The sequence below is a fragment of the Passer montanus genome, unplaced genomic scaffold (genome assembly GCF_014805655.1).
Source record: "Passer montanus isolate IOZ18808 unplaced genomic scaffold, ASM1480565v1 scaffold1, whole genome shotgun sequence".
In the NCBI taxonomy this organism is placed as follows: domain Eukaryota; kingdom Metazoa; phylum Chordata; class Aves; order Passeriformes; family Passeridae; genus Passer; species Passer montanus.
The window spans coordinates 22,161,806-22,175,734 of NW_024356504.1; the positions used below are offsets into that span (position 1 = coordinate 22,161,806).

The window sequence follows — 13,929 nt, forward strand, 5'->3', positions numbered from 1 at the left end:
ATGGGGGCAGCTGGAAATGGAGAGAAAAAATACATCCAACATGAATCCATGGTTAGCAGGCAGACATATATGTACACATTCCATGAAAGCTAGACATCAATCAGTACTTTCTCAGGGAAAAAAAAATACATAAAGGATGTATTTGTGGCCTTGTCCCACTTTCTTTTAAATGTGGCATGGGACCCATTAACCTAGAATGCTTTGAATCTTAAAATTCAGGAGCAAATTTAAGTTCCTATGTTCCCCACGTAGTGATCTTGAATGCTTCAAAGAAATAAAGACAGGCTGAGGAGATAAATCACAGCAAAATGTTGTTCCCAATGTATTCTGATTTGACTATTTAGCAATGTGCACAGGTCAAGGTGCTAATATGTAAATGGATTTCTGCAATTAGAACTATTGTGCTAAGCCCACATATAATACCACTGATATTCAGAATTTCTAGTTAGTAACATCTCTTCAAAATTTTATTCTGGTATCTAAGGGAATGTTTTCCATTAACTATGTATTGGGAGGGGGGAAAAAACAGAGGTTGATTGCATGTATATTGCACTTCCTTATTAGAATTATGGATGTTATCTCCTTCTTAATGTTAGAGAACTTTGCTCAAGTTTTCTCTGTAGAATTCACATGTTCCAGCATCTTCCATTTCTTATTTTTATTTCTTCAGCTCCAGTAATAGGAGAGTAAATATTCATTGCTATGTATAAAAAATTATATACTGAGGTTTTTGCATGGGGATAAACAAAACCAGGGGACTGCTTTACACAAAAGACCAGGTACTTACATGCATCAGCAACCTGGGCTTTATTGCACTCATCCTCAGCAGTAAAGGCAACAGCAGTTGATAAAATATTCAAGAGAAAAAGCAGAACTGTACCCAGAGGTTTTAAAGCAAGGCAGAATTTAGCCCTAGTGTTCTCCAGCTATTCAGAACTGTAAAGCAAACTTGGATTCAAACCCTACCAGTTGTTTGCAATGACATTTATCCAATAACTTCCAAAGGAGATAACATTTGAGAACTATATTTAAATGTACTGCTCTGCTTCATATCTTACCAGGCCAAACCTCAGGACACTTTAGATCTTGCTCAGATATTAAATAATGATTTGGCTGCTACAGTAAAGAAGTACCCCAAGAGGTTTATTGGGCTGGGCACATTACCTCTGCAAGCTCCAGAGCTGGCTGTGAGGGAAATGCATCGTTGTGTGAATGAACTTGGATTTCCTGGAGTGCAGATTGGATCTCATGTCAATGACTGGGACCTGAATGCCCCAGAGCTGCATGATATTTATGCTGTGAGTAGCTGTTGCTTTCCTTCTTTGGGGGAATTCTGTGATATGGAAATCTGTCTAAAAAATATCTTGGGAGTGCATTGAATCATCATTTGAGCCTTCTAATTTGCTTAGTGATCAGAGAGACAGCTTTAATTGTAAATGATAGTTCTTTATAGGAATAATGGCCATGATACAGCATATTCTGAAACATGTTTTATGATAATGAATAACAAATTTTGTTTTATTGTACAGGTTCTCACTGTAGATCTGCCTGCTTGATTTGTGAGGATAAGTGCAATATCAAATAAAGCCTTTCTCAGCTTTAATTGTAAATGATAATTCTTTATAGGAATAATGGCAATGATACAGCATATTGTGAAACATGCTTTATGATAATGAATAACAAATTTTGTTTTATTATATGGTTCTCACTGTAGATCTGCCTGCTTGATTTGTGAGGATAAGTGCAATATCAAATAAAGCCTTTCTGGACTGTTTGCACACATTTGAGTTCAACTGTATCAAATCCTATTGAAATAACTGATAAACTCCTCTGAGATTATCAGATATACCTAAGATAGCACCAAAGTACCACACAGAACTATGTAAACAGGACCAAAATTTCCAAACTAAATGTATTATCAAATGAATTAATAGATAGCATTTCTTAAATAGCCTGAGATCCAGATGAGGGTGGTCATTTATCTAAATTAGGGGTTTAATCAATGTCCATTCTGAATCTGTTTCTCAAGTTATTAGAGCTGTCAGCCTGGAATTGATTCACAGAGGTTGTTTTGCAGCATGCTCAATTTATTCAAAAATTCTGTTGGTGCAGCACCTGGACTACTTGTTTTTATGGCAATATACAGTCAGATACCAACATCTGCACTTGGAGATGCCCACATTTATGGAATCACAGCGTGGCTGGGGTTGGGAGGGGCCTCTGGGGCCCACCTGGACCAACCCCCTGCTCAAGCAGGGCCATGTACAGCCAGATCCCTGGACCATGCCCAGATGGCTTTTAAAAATCTCCAAGGATGGAAACTCCACAATCCCTCTGGGCAACCTGAAATTTGCTGATCTCCACTGAACTTTTTCTTCTAGGGGACAAACAGTCCCAGTTCTCTCAGCATTTCCTCATAGGATAGATGCTCAGTCCTTTCATCATCTTGGAAGTCTCTCCAGTAACTCCATGTCTCTGCTACTGAGATCCCTCTCTTGCTCTGGGATCTCTCTCTTATACTGTACTTCAGCTTATGTTTCACACATGTAGGAAGTAACCCCTTTCATTTTTAGAAACATCTCTGGATAATACAGATTATGAAATTAAGCCATATGGGATAATGAACTTCGCCAAACTACCAGGCCAGTTATTGAATTGCTATTTTTCGTTTACAAATGTAGATGGCAATTATTCTCCACGATCCAAAAGTTGCAGCTTTTATTTATGCATGTATGGGTAAATAAACCCATATTTTTCAAATGTGTGATAATCTCCTTAGCAACAAGAGCATGTCCAGAAATACATCTGACAAAATGAAGCTGTTAAATCCTGGTTAAGCATATGAATGACTCTGATGAGTGTGTATTTAAATTTAAGCACACAGTTAAATTACAGTCAGAGTCAGCATCCAACACTAGTCTTCTGTTTGCCTTTCCAAAGATGTCAGTCGTTTTGGAAAAATTACTGTACTTGGGTAGAGGTGGATTATTGATCAGAATGCAGCCAGATTTTGAACTCTTAGAAAGGATTAGGAATATTTTTAATTGTTTTAAGCCAGGCAGAGGGCCAAAGGGGACAAATGTAGTGCAACTCAATGAAGATATCTGAATGCAGCTGGAACAATTCTACAAAACCATTCTCAAATTATTCTATAAGACAATATAGGAATTCATTCTCATATGTGTAATGAAACCAAACGAATGTTTGCTTGAACTGATTTTATTCTACAGGATGGCTGAAAAACATAGCTGGAAAAGCATTTTTATACTGCATTATAAAATGCAGTATAAAATGGTTCACTTAAGAGATATTATCATCTATGCTTCCAGTCCTGTAGTCACAGGAAGAGCTGTGAAACTGAGTGAGGACTTCAGAATATGGCCCAGAGGAGTAAATATAGCCGACTATTGCTTATAGGTCTTACTTGTGGACCTATTTTCATTACTAGTACTACTGCTCAGTACAGATTTGCAGGTCATTGAAAAGCATGATTAAGATCTAAGATGCATTTTGCTATGGTTAGTCAATACTCAGACTTTTTATTTTTGCTGCAGGCTGCTGAGAAATTAAATTGCTGTCTCTTTGTGCATCCCTGGGACATGCAGATAGATGGGAGGATGTCCAAATATTGGTTTCCCTGGCTAATAGGTAAGTGTATATTTATTTTGCTTAACCTACATTTATGAACTGGATTATGCCCAGGAGATTGCTGCCAAGTACAAGTACAGAGAAAATTACATAATTTTTCTGTCAAACTTTCTTTTTTTTTAAATGTAGTATTATGATTAAGTCTATTGTGTAAACCCAGCAGTCATTTGTTTCTAAGCTTGTTCAGCTTTTCTTTTAAATACTTAGAATTAAAATTTTTCAGACTAGCAACAGAATATAGTATTCTCTTTTACCCTAAATACAAGGAGGAGATAACAAGGAAGAACTGAATCATCTCAGAAACTAGCTCCTCAAAAATAACAGGAGTAAATGAAGGAGTAAGCAAAGCCAAACATTTTTTCCTAGAATTTCTTGAGTTATTTCTTAGAAACAGGTTGAACAGAGAGGAAATAAATCTAACTTTACATCAGCTGTAGCTGAAACAACATGTACTTTGAAAGTTCTCAGTAGATGTGGGATATTACCTAGTTTCCATTTTTTTTCCCCATTTGATAGGTAAAACATAACACTGAATAACAGGAGCATGGTTATTCTGCTAGCCAGAAATGTTTAGACCTGATTCTACCCTCATGCATTTTGTTTTGTGCTGGCTTTTTTTTTTGTATGGTTTTGCACTACTAGTTCTGAAAAACATACACAACATATATACAATACACATTCTGCTTGGAAAATCTTGCTGTCCCAATCACTAATGCATTATCTTGAAAAAATATCAGTTTGTCTTAATCAGATCAGGCTCAAAAACACAGATTTAAGAAGAGAATAAAATTATTGCATTTACTTAACAAAATGAAAATATAATATTTTCTTACTAATAATTTTCTTAGTAATAATGCTTTGCATCTGAGCATATGATAAAACATTAATATAAATAGCCTTTTGAGCTGGATAGGTGTTGTTTCCCCCATAAATGAGGGGAACTCAGTTCCTGATTTCAAGCTGCAGGTCTGAAGCTGGGTGTTTAAAATGGCATGATAATCTAAATATGTTGGGTGTGATCAGAAGCTGAGGCCTGCTGTAGGAACCTAAATTCCCATTCTCTTCCTAACTGGGCATCCAGCTCAGCCAAGAGCAGAGAGACAGGTTAGTTCTAAACTGTAGGATCTGGCATCATGTGGTAACCAAACCCCAAATTTATGTTGGAATATCCATTAACATATCTGCTCCACTTTCCACATGAAAGACACCTACAAGCAGAGGTGAGAAAACACCCTGGCATATTCCAGACTTGTCTTTGAGCAAGGATAAAGGGAATCAGGCCTGTACAGGGTATCTCAGGACATATGCAACCTGTCTGTATACCCATCTGTCCTAATGGCATGGACTAAAAACTGGACTTAGAATTCAGAACACCTTCACTTGCAGGCCTGTGTCTTCCTTTCAGTTAATTAGAGCTCAACTCTGTGTCCCTCCAGTGGAAATAATGCATGACCTTTGGCAGCTGCCCTGCAACTATCACTTTTTCAGTTGGCTCAAGGCTAATGGAAGAAAATGAACATTTAAAAATCAAATAGGAAGTTAAAAAAGTAAAGCTCTTATACAATTAAGATGTTTTTCTTCTTAGGCATGCCAACAGAAACAACCATGGCCATTTGCTCCATGATTATGGGAGGAATTTTTGAAAAATTCCCTAAGCTGAAAGTTTGCTTTGCACATGGAGGTGAGTAGTGTACCATGTGAAACTCCTGTTCTTTGGCTGAGCATGGCACAGTTGTATTTTCTGGCATCTCAGCTAATGGGGGCACCACGTGAAGCCTGCCACCAGCTGAGCACTGTCACCCCAAAGAAGAGAGTCTGACAGATCAGCTGCTTTTATGAACACGCTCTAGCCTGCAGGGCTTGAACTGGTACAACAGTTAAGGGAAAACAAAAAGGAAGGGGAGGCAGCAGGTGGTTTAAGGAAAGGGACAAGAAAGCAGCAGGAGGAATTTGGGCATCACAGTAGTGAAGAAGTGAGAAAAATAGAGACAGAAGCTAATGAAGGTAAAAGAATAAAAAAACACTGGTGCAAAGCACTTTCTTTCTGAAGAGCTGTCAGGAAAATTTATGGATCTTTGGTGATAAGGTGTCTTTTCCCCTCTTACATATTTTCAGCTTATTAAAAGTTATTGACAATTCCTTCTTGCAGGAGGAGCTTTTCCATACACAGTGGGTCGAATCTCCCATGGCTTCAACGTGCGCCCTGACTTGTGTGCCATGGATAACAAGGTGGATCCAAGAAAATACCTTGGCTCATTTTACACAGACTCTCTTGTCCACGACCGTGGGGCACTAAGGCTGCTAACAAGTGTAGTAGGAGAGGTGAGTTTCAGTGCTTCTAGAAGTGGGTGAGTCATTCTTCAGTTAATTTTCCAGGAAACAGCAAAAGGAGAAGAGAAGAAGAAAGAAGGAAGAAGACAGTGTCACCCAGTGAAATAAATTGATGGGTTTCTGCCATATTGATAATGCTTTTACCCTATGGATTTATTAAAATGGTGGGTTTAATCCAGGAAATCATGCACTGTTGACCTTAGTTCCATCCTTCTCTGAGCTTGTTCAGGATTGGACTTCAAGAAAAGACTGCTTCAATTTGGAGTCTGATTTCAAATGGCTTTATTTTCAAATTCAAGTGCATGCTTGAAGAAATCAAATTGTATTTCCACTTGAGAAGTTATAGACAGAAAAAAATCAGTAATAAGGAAAGATTTTGTGAGTATCTCAGAGAGACAATTAAACATAATGGGTTTGCAGAAGTATTTTAGTTGTTTGTAAAGAAATCTTTATAGTTTAGCAAACCTTTTAAATGAGGTACAGCATGGGACAGAAAAATCTTAAAACATTCAAATAATCCCTTCTCATTTAGTAAATGCTCATGAAGGGATTGAAGATGGCATCCCTCATGCCAGCTTCCAATGGATCATTGCAAATCAACAAGATACCCATCTTTGTGCCTTGATCTCTGCACCTCACAGTGTCTGCAGCCAGAGGCAGATAGCTCCCAGATGTCAAATCAGAAATGAAGGCTCTGACAGGGATTTTCTTGTCTCAAAAAGTCCTGTTTCCTGTACATCAGTGTCTAGACTCACACAGTATGGGTTGTTGCTGTCATCAGGGCCTCCTGTATGACCAAAATTCACAAGCACCACTCAGCTGATTGGGGTTTTTTCCTACAAAAAAGAATCTGTTCATTTCCCATTTCTAATAGTCTGAGCAGGTTACTGCAATAAATCTGCTCTAGAACTGGTACAGAAGTGACTTGCCTGGGCCAGACAAAAATAGCAATGCAGCACTATTGCTTTCTTTACTGTGGTAAAGTACTGTGGTACTCTGAGCTCAGGTATCACTTTAAAATCTGTGGGTTTTCAGTTGATGTTGCATCTGAAGTCTGTAGTTTTGGGACTGGAGTTCTGCCTGCAGCTCCCCTGCAGGACTTGTGCCTTTTAGGAAAACTTTGCATTTGAAGATTTGTACAAAATCAGCCATGTGACAGCACAACTACAGCTTGAAACAATAGTATGGAAACTTTTGGTACATGTGTATGTTTGTACAATACAGTAACACTGCAGCTCTAAGGAGTGAAGACAACATCTTTTTGGTTAAAGCACGCTGAACCAAAACTAGATTTATGGAAGGAGCCCCATAAAATGTGCAAAAAGCCTGCTATGGAGCCCATTTCCATTAGAAACAAGTAAGATGAAACCCAGGTCAATTTACTCAAAAAAGAAATAAGCTGTTAGTACCTGAAAGTTCTGATAACATCAGTGGGTATTAACTCAGGTGGCATTTGCCATCTCTGTGCCAGGGATTAATTTTAGGCACCAGATGGGTTACTAATAAAATACTAGGGCTCCCACCCAGTACTGATTTCTTTTAATTTCTGTTACAAACCTCTAAATAGCAAACACATCACGCTCCACAGCCCAGTAGTTTTTGATATGCATTATCTTTTGAATCAACTGTAGCTTAAAGCAAGTGGCTTTAAGGTGTTTTTTACAATAGATTTTAAAATTTTACTCTGTGTGATGTGCATGTCCATTCTACAAGACACCCAAAGGCTTATAGAGTAACAGCTCAACACTTGCCTCTGTTACCTCCTTTTCTGAGAAATCTCCCCAAATCCAGGCCGTGTTCATTCTTTGTACAGGCAGTTTTAGTACACAAGTATGAGTCTAGCTCTTGAATTTTAAATTGCCGTTGCAAGGAGAAAAGATCACTCACTTGTTTCCTTCTACCCATTTTAAAATGTTGGGAGACATGTTTTGCCATTGTTAGAAAGACCTTGGTATATCAGCAGCTGTGTGACTCAGGCTGGCTGAGACCACAGATTCTTTTTGTGACCTGAGTCTGTTAAGCTGAACTGCAGATGTCAAGAGCAAAGCAGGAGGGAAAGTACAACAGGATGCTGAATCCATTGCTGAAGAATTGAAGTTTTTTCTGTCTGAACTTGTGTAGCACACAAATCTCAGGGCACTTCTGCTTCAAAGTCAGAAGTTTTGCATCTCAAGGCTGCTCTAAATTATTACTGTTGTGGGAAAGCTGCTGTCTTTGCACCACACTTTAATTTCTCTACTTTTCATCCTAAGAAGCTACATATAGACTCTGGTCCTTAATTGTGATTAGTCTTTGCAACTGGAATTTTGAGGAGAGAGAGATTATGGACTGTAATTTGATAATCTAAAAGTCACTCAGCATTCGCCTCTCTGGTGTCTTATTTATTTTGCCAACAGACTATTAAAATTAAGAGTCTTAACACAATAAATTTGGCCAGTGCACAGGATGTTGGTGTCTTTTTTAATTCTCCTCTGAGTATTTTGAGCTCAAACAATGTGACATCAGGTGCAATCTCAGTGCTGAAAAGTCATGAGTCAGATACCAAAAACATGTTTTTTACACTCAGGAGAACTTTCTTTCTCTTTTCAATAGCCTAAGGCATCTTGTCCTTGAAAACAAAAACATTCACATCACGATTTCAAACTTTATAACCATGAAGATTAAAAAGTTCCCTCTTTTTCTAAGGAAAGTTTACATTCTCACATAACACCCCTCCATGAGTTAAATGCTTAAAGAAACACCAAATATCTCAGCGCTTTCAGCGCAGACATGTGTTGGCAGAGTAACACATATAAGATTAATAAATGCTGGGCTAAAAACAATGTGATGGAGTCTTGAGGCTGACACTGTAACTTTGTGAGCTGCAGGTTTGAAATAGGCCAGGTCTCCAGAGAACAGCTCAGGGCTGTGCAGGAAGGGATCAGTGTGAGGGAAGATGTGCTTGGACATGGCCTTGGGTCCCTGGGGAACCATGGGGTTCTGGCATGCTGGCCTCGAGCTGATCAGAGTTAAAATCCACTGGCAGCTGTGATGAGTCGTGTCCATTTAATCTCATCCCTTCTTAGTTTGGGGTGCAGGTTAATTGGGGATGGAAGCAGAAATACACACTCCTGAGAAAGAATTTTGTAAGAGTGCAGAATCGCTGCAGTCCTTTGCTCCCCCTGTGAGGAGGTAGCATGAGGTGAATACAAATAAACACAAAATCCCCAACGTTGCTGGCTATAAAAAGTGAAGAACTGGGTTGACATGGGATTAAATGATTCAGTGCATCTCTGCAAAAACTTCCCCCTGGTGATTCCTCCAGAGTCATCATCCAAAGGCAAAGCATTCTCTGGCCAGAAGCTGGAGCTGAACTGACTACAGCATTCTGAACTTTTTTCCAGGTGCATCATGGTAATAGGAAAGAGGGCAAAATTCAAGGCAAATACAATTTTTCCTTATGTAAAAGGATGAAGTCATGCTTAAAGCTTTATGAGATTCATTTTCAGATTTAGGTCCTTATTACTGTGAAAAAGTTGTGCTGAGTAGCAGGGTCCACTGAGGTTAATCATTAGCCCCATGTACCTCTCTAATGGAAGAAATGTGCTAATTAAGGAAATGACCTCCAAGTCTTCTAGGGAAAATTGACTTTGTTGATATGGTTTGGAATAATATAACAGTACTTCCCTTATTCTGGGAGCATTATTCATCTGCAGAGGCTTCACAGCACTCCTCTGAAGCTGGTTGCTAAAGACAGGTATTGCAACCCCCATTTTATAGATGGGTACAAAACTGAAGCTCAAAGGGTACAAATGAGCAGCCCAGGATCACTGGGAGCACAGCAAGAATGCTGCTTCTAAATTTCTCTTACTGATTTACAGCTCTTAATTTTACTGTTAATGAATAGATCCCATTATTAGCTGTAAAGTACTTTAAAACGGGGGGAAAAATATATCCACATAGAGAGGAAAAGAAAAATATATATTATGGCAGTGAGGATGTGGGATTTATTTCTGGTTTAGTATGTAGGAGATGTAAAGAAGAATAGACAAACCTTTGTGTCTTACATGACCTTCCTTAGTAAATAGATGGACAAATTCTATGTTTTCTCCTATTTTACTTAAAAACCCACTTTCTCATATAAACCTGGTATGTTTTTTAGTTCTTCTTTTTTTATCATAAAATACATGACATTTGTTTTTCTTATGTGAATAAAGCATCTTGGTATTGAATATTGTAAATAAAAGAATATATTTAGGTCCTTCGAAGTACACACATCCAAATCTATTTTGTTTAGTCTATGCTCAGAACTGGATTTATTAGACAGAGGGTATAAATTTTCCTATGTTAATCGTATGTTAATTCTTGTATAATAAATTAGAACACAGGACAGAACATAGGAGAGAACAATAGAATGTGTGTCTCCTGTTTAGATTTTGGGCGAAGGTTTGTGTAGGCTCTTTCAGAGATTTTTGGGTGACATCTAGTGGAGATTAAAAAAATTTTTTAAGCATTTGACAAAAAGAAAAATCATTTCAGATAATAACTGAATGATGTTTTTCTTCACTCTATTTCAGAACTGAACTCTGGTGACAGAGGTTAAACATTATAACAAGTTCTAACTCAAGCAATAGACACTCATGCCAGAGGCCTGGGATTTGCATTTTCAACTTCCTGCTTATGAGAATTAAAATACCATAACTTCAGTTAGATACCACAAAAATTATTACTAAATATCCTGCATTTTTTTTCCAAATAAAATTCATCAAAAAAACTCTTGAGTCATTGTTTTCAAGCTTTGTTCTTTTCCTGGTGGAAGTTATGATCTTCATATTCACTTTCATAATTAACCAGTCCAATATATACATCTAATTTCTTGTACTTCATTATACATTCCAGAAAGCATGTGCTCTACTGTTTAATGTTAATTAAAAAGAAATTAAAAATCTGTAAAAATTAAAATGTATGAGTTTAAAATATAATATTAATGTTACTATAATATTGTAAGTATTAATATCCATATTATTTAAACTGTATTGTTTAATGTTACTACAAAATGTACAATTCTTTTTTATTACCAGGACAGAGTTATTTTGGGGACAGATTACCCTTTTCCACTTGGAGAACTGGAACCTGGAAAATTGATTGATTCAATGGATGATTTTGACTATAAACTGAAGGTATGATTTTTACATTTGAGGCATTTTCCCTCCTTTTTAAGTCTCTATCCGAGACATGAGACAAAACACTGAAAAATCAGTGCAGTACACTGATTTCTGCAAAGACTGGAAAAGACCCTTCAGTCTCTTTGCAGCAGTTCCTTTTAAAGAAGAAGTAAAAGCATTTGAGTTAAATATGAGATAAGCACAAACATATGTATGTGTTTTATTTTTACAGGATAAACTCAAGGCTGGAAATGCTCTGGAATTTTTGGGTCTTAGCAGAAAACAATTTGAGTAATTATGAAGTACTAAAGCAGCTAAACTTTGGAATAGTATTTCTATTGGCATGTGCAATTGTGCAGATGAAAAATAAAACTGCCAATTATCAGAAAGTCTCTTGTTATTTCCAAAACAAAAGCAAGTGTGCTGGAAATGAGTATGCACAGGTATTGCCTGAGGATTTAGGCTGTTTTTTAAACAATTCTGAAATCCTTGCTTTCATAATAAAGGAGAAATTTCATCTTTTGGAGTTATAAAAACCTCTGATTTATAATCAATGCCATGTTATTAGGACTTGATTCCCAGGAAGGAAAAAGCTGAGAAAATTATATACCCACTACATTTCTGCCTTTGTTATGGTGGCCAAACAGAATTTGAAAGAATATTAAAACAGAATTTAAACGGCGTTGATGCCCAATAAAAGGCAACATTTGCTTTTATCCACTGGTGGAAAGCGCAGCCCACCACGCTCAGCTCAGCACTGCAGGTGCACTTGTGCTTTGTCAATGTTGTGACAGGATGGAAAAGGTCTGTTGGGGACTTCACATAGTAGCTGCCACCTACAGCACTGGGAACTTATTCATCAGAAACAGCCTGAACAATATGGTTGTAGGTGCAGAAATAATGTATTTGTGTGGGTATTACTTGGTGTGTCACTGTCACTGTCACAATAAATACTAGTGTTTGGCAACAGTATGGGTTAGTGTTCTATTCCTTACAGAATGCTTCCTAAAAGTAAGGCTGAATAGTTTAAATGTTGAAGTGCTAAAGCTCTCCCTAGCTGGAGTCCTGCTGTAGGAATGGAAGGTGGTTTGCTTTATAGATTATTGATTGAAACAGGTTTTCACCATTGTCCAGTGAGTGCACAGGCATCCTCCTCCCAGGAGAACTGTGTACCAGTCAGAAAAACGTGGATTAGCACTTACAGCCTTTGTTCCTGTGGGAACATTGGCTGGCTACGTGTGGTGTCACCATTCCTCTGCTCAGTCTTGGAACATTCCAGGCAAGACACTATCAGACAGAAGATGTTTTTAGCTCTGGCCATAGCTGTCACAGGCTGAACCTGAAGGATGCTGAACATCAGCAGATCCTGCTGATCCCAGCCTCTGTTGGACAACAAAGAAAGCTCTGTCCTTCTTTACAGTGTCCGACCCACCCAAGAAAAAAAAAAAAAAAAAAAAAAAGTGGTTTGTGGGGGAATTGGAGCTTAATTAGTCAGCAGCTCAGAGATTTAGAATATCAATTTTTATGTAAGAGGCAAAGAAGAGCCAGAAAATAGCTTTAACAATATTTATTGTCCTCAGATTCACAAGACTTCTGTTGACCTTTTTAATTTAAATATCCATACGCAGGCATTGAGTTTTCAGCATGCATGATTTTTCAACCAGATTGTTTTAATTAAATTTCAAAGTCAAAAGGCTTTGAAATTCTCATATTTCCCTTCAGTATACATGATTCTCACAGATGTTTAAATGGATTTAAGAGGAAAATACATTGTGATTCCTCCAATACATTTTAATTGGATTAATTCTTTAATTTTTTATGAATGAAACCAGTTAAGTTAATGAAAATGCAATGTCACATCTTTGGGGACCAAGGTCTCGAACCTCTCCAATAGCAAGAACTGTATTTAATTACTTTAACCTGTGACTAAATGGGTGATTGCAGTACCCTGCATGGGAGTTAATTAATGTGCATACCCTGCATAAATCATATTCATTATGCACTGTCATTATTTAATGATATTCTACCTATTCTTGATATGTGAAGATTTTTGGGACAGGGAGATATATATATATAATCTTCCCTCCATCTTTTCATTTCATTAACAAAGCTAATGTAAAATTCTAATTGCAGACAGATGAGAACATTCTTAATAATCCTCCACCAGTTACTGCAGGAATAAAGAATCTAAGTTGAACACCCAAATTCCTTGTGCTTTACACAGTGATTTAAACAATGAGGTGAAATATTGTACCTTGATTGTAACAGACACACAAATATGAAGTCCAAGATCAGCTAATTACATGAGAAGTCTTTGAGGTTAAATTTCCTCTGCACATGCAGGAGATAAGATATACATTTAGAAGAAGTATGGAAATGTATATATCTTAAAGAAAATATGCATTTGGGAAGATCAGGCAAGTAATTGGTGTCTGTGCTGCAATATACATCTGTATATTTCATCAGTATTCTGTTTGGTGTAGTTCTAAGATTACAACTACTTGTATAAAACTGGCACTGAAGTTGTAACAGAAATTGTGATGTAACCTCTGGTGAACAAAACCACTGCAGACTGGCAGTGGCATAGACTGAACATGAGCAGAACTCTCGGAGCTCTCGCTTTCATTTTTGCACCCTGCATCCATAAACTCAAACCATGGCTGGAATTCCATCCCTGAACACGTGAGAACAACCTGCACGCTGCAGGAGCATCACTGACATGCTGGAGCTGCTCATCTGACACAATTCCTAATAATTCATCATTTTCTTCTGCATTTCTCAAGTGTCCACTGCTTATTTTGCCAGC

At 37.6% G+C, this 13,929-nt stretch overlaps 1 protein-coding gene across 5 annotated transcripts in view; it reads left to right on the forward strand.

Moving 5' to 3' along the window:
- Positions 1-12,092, forward strand: part of ACMSD (aminocarboxymuconate semialdehyde decarboxylase) — a 38,768-nt gene extending 26,676 nt beyond the window's left edge. For 4 of the 5 annotated variants that reach the window (XM_039702553.1, XM_039702798.1, XM_039702719.1 and 1 more), the window contains 6 exons: positions 1,062-1,298; positions 3,555-3,648; positions 5,234-5,329; positions 5,798-5,970; positions 11,040-11,138; positions 11,356-11,512. In XM_039702553.1, the coding sequence (XP_039558487.1) occupies positions 1,062-1,298; positions 3,555-3,648; positions 5,234-5,329; positions 5,798-5,970; positions 11,040-11,138; positions 11,356-11,418 (762 nt within the window). In that variant the 3' untranslated portion in view covers positions 11,419-11,512. Of the gene's footprint in view, positions 1-1,061; positions 1,299-3,554; positions 3,649-5,233; positions 5,330-5,797; positions 5,971-11,039; positions 11,139-11,355 lie in introns of all 5 variants that reach the window. The other variant, XM_039702461.1, reaches the window with a different exon arrangement.
- The last annotated feature ends 1,837 nt before the right edge of the window (positions 12,093-13,929 follow it).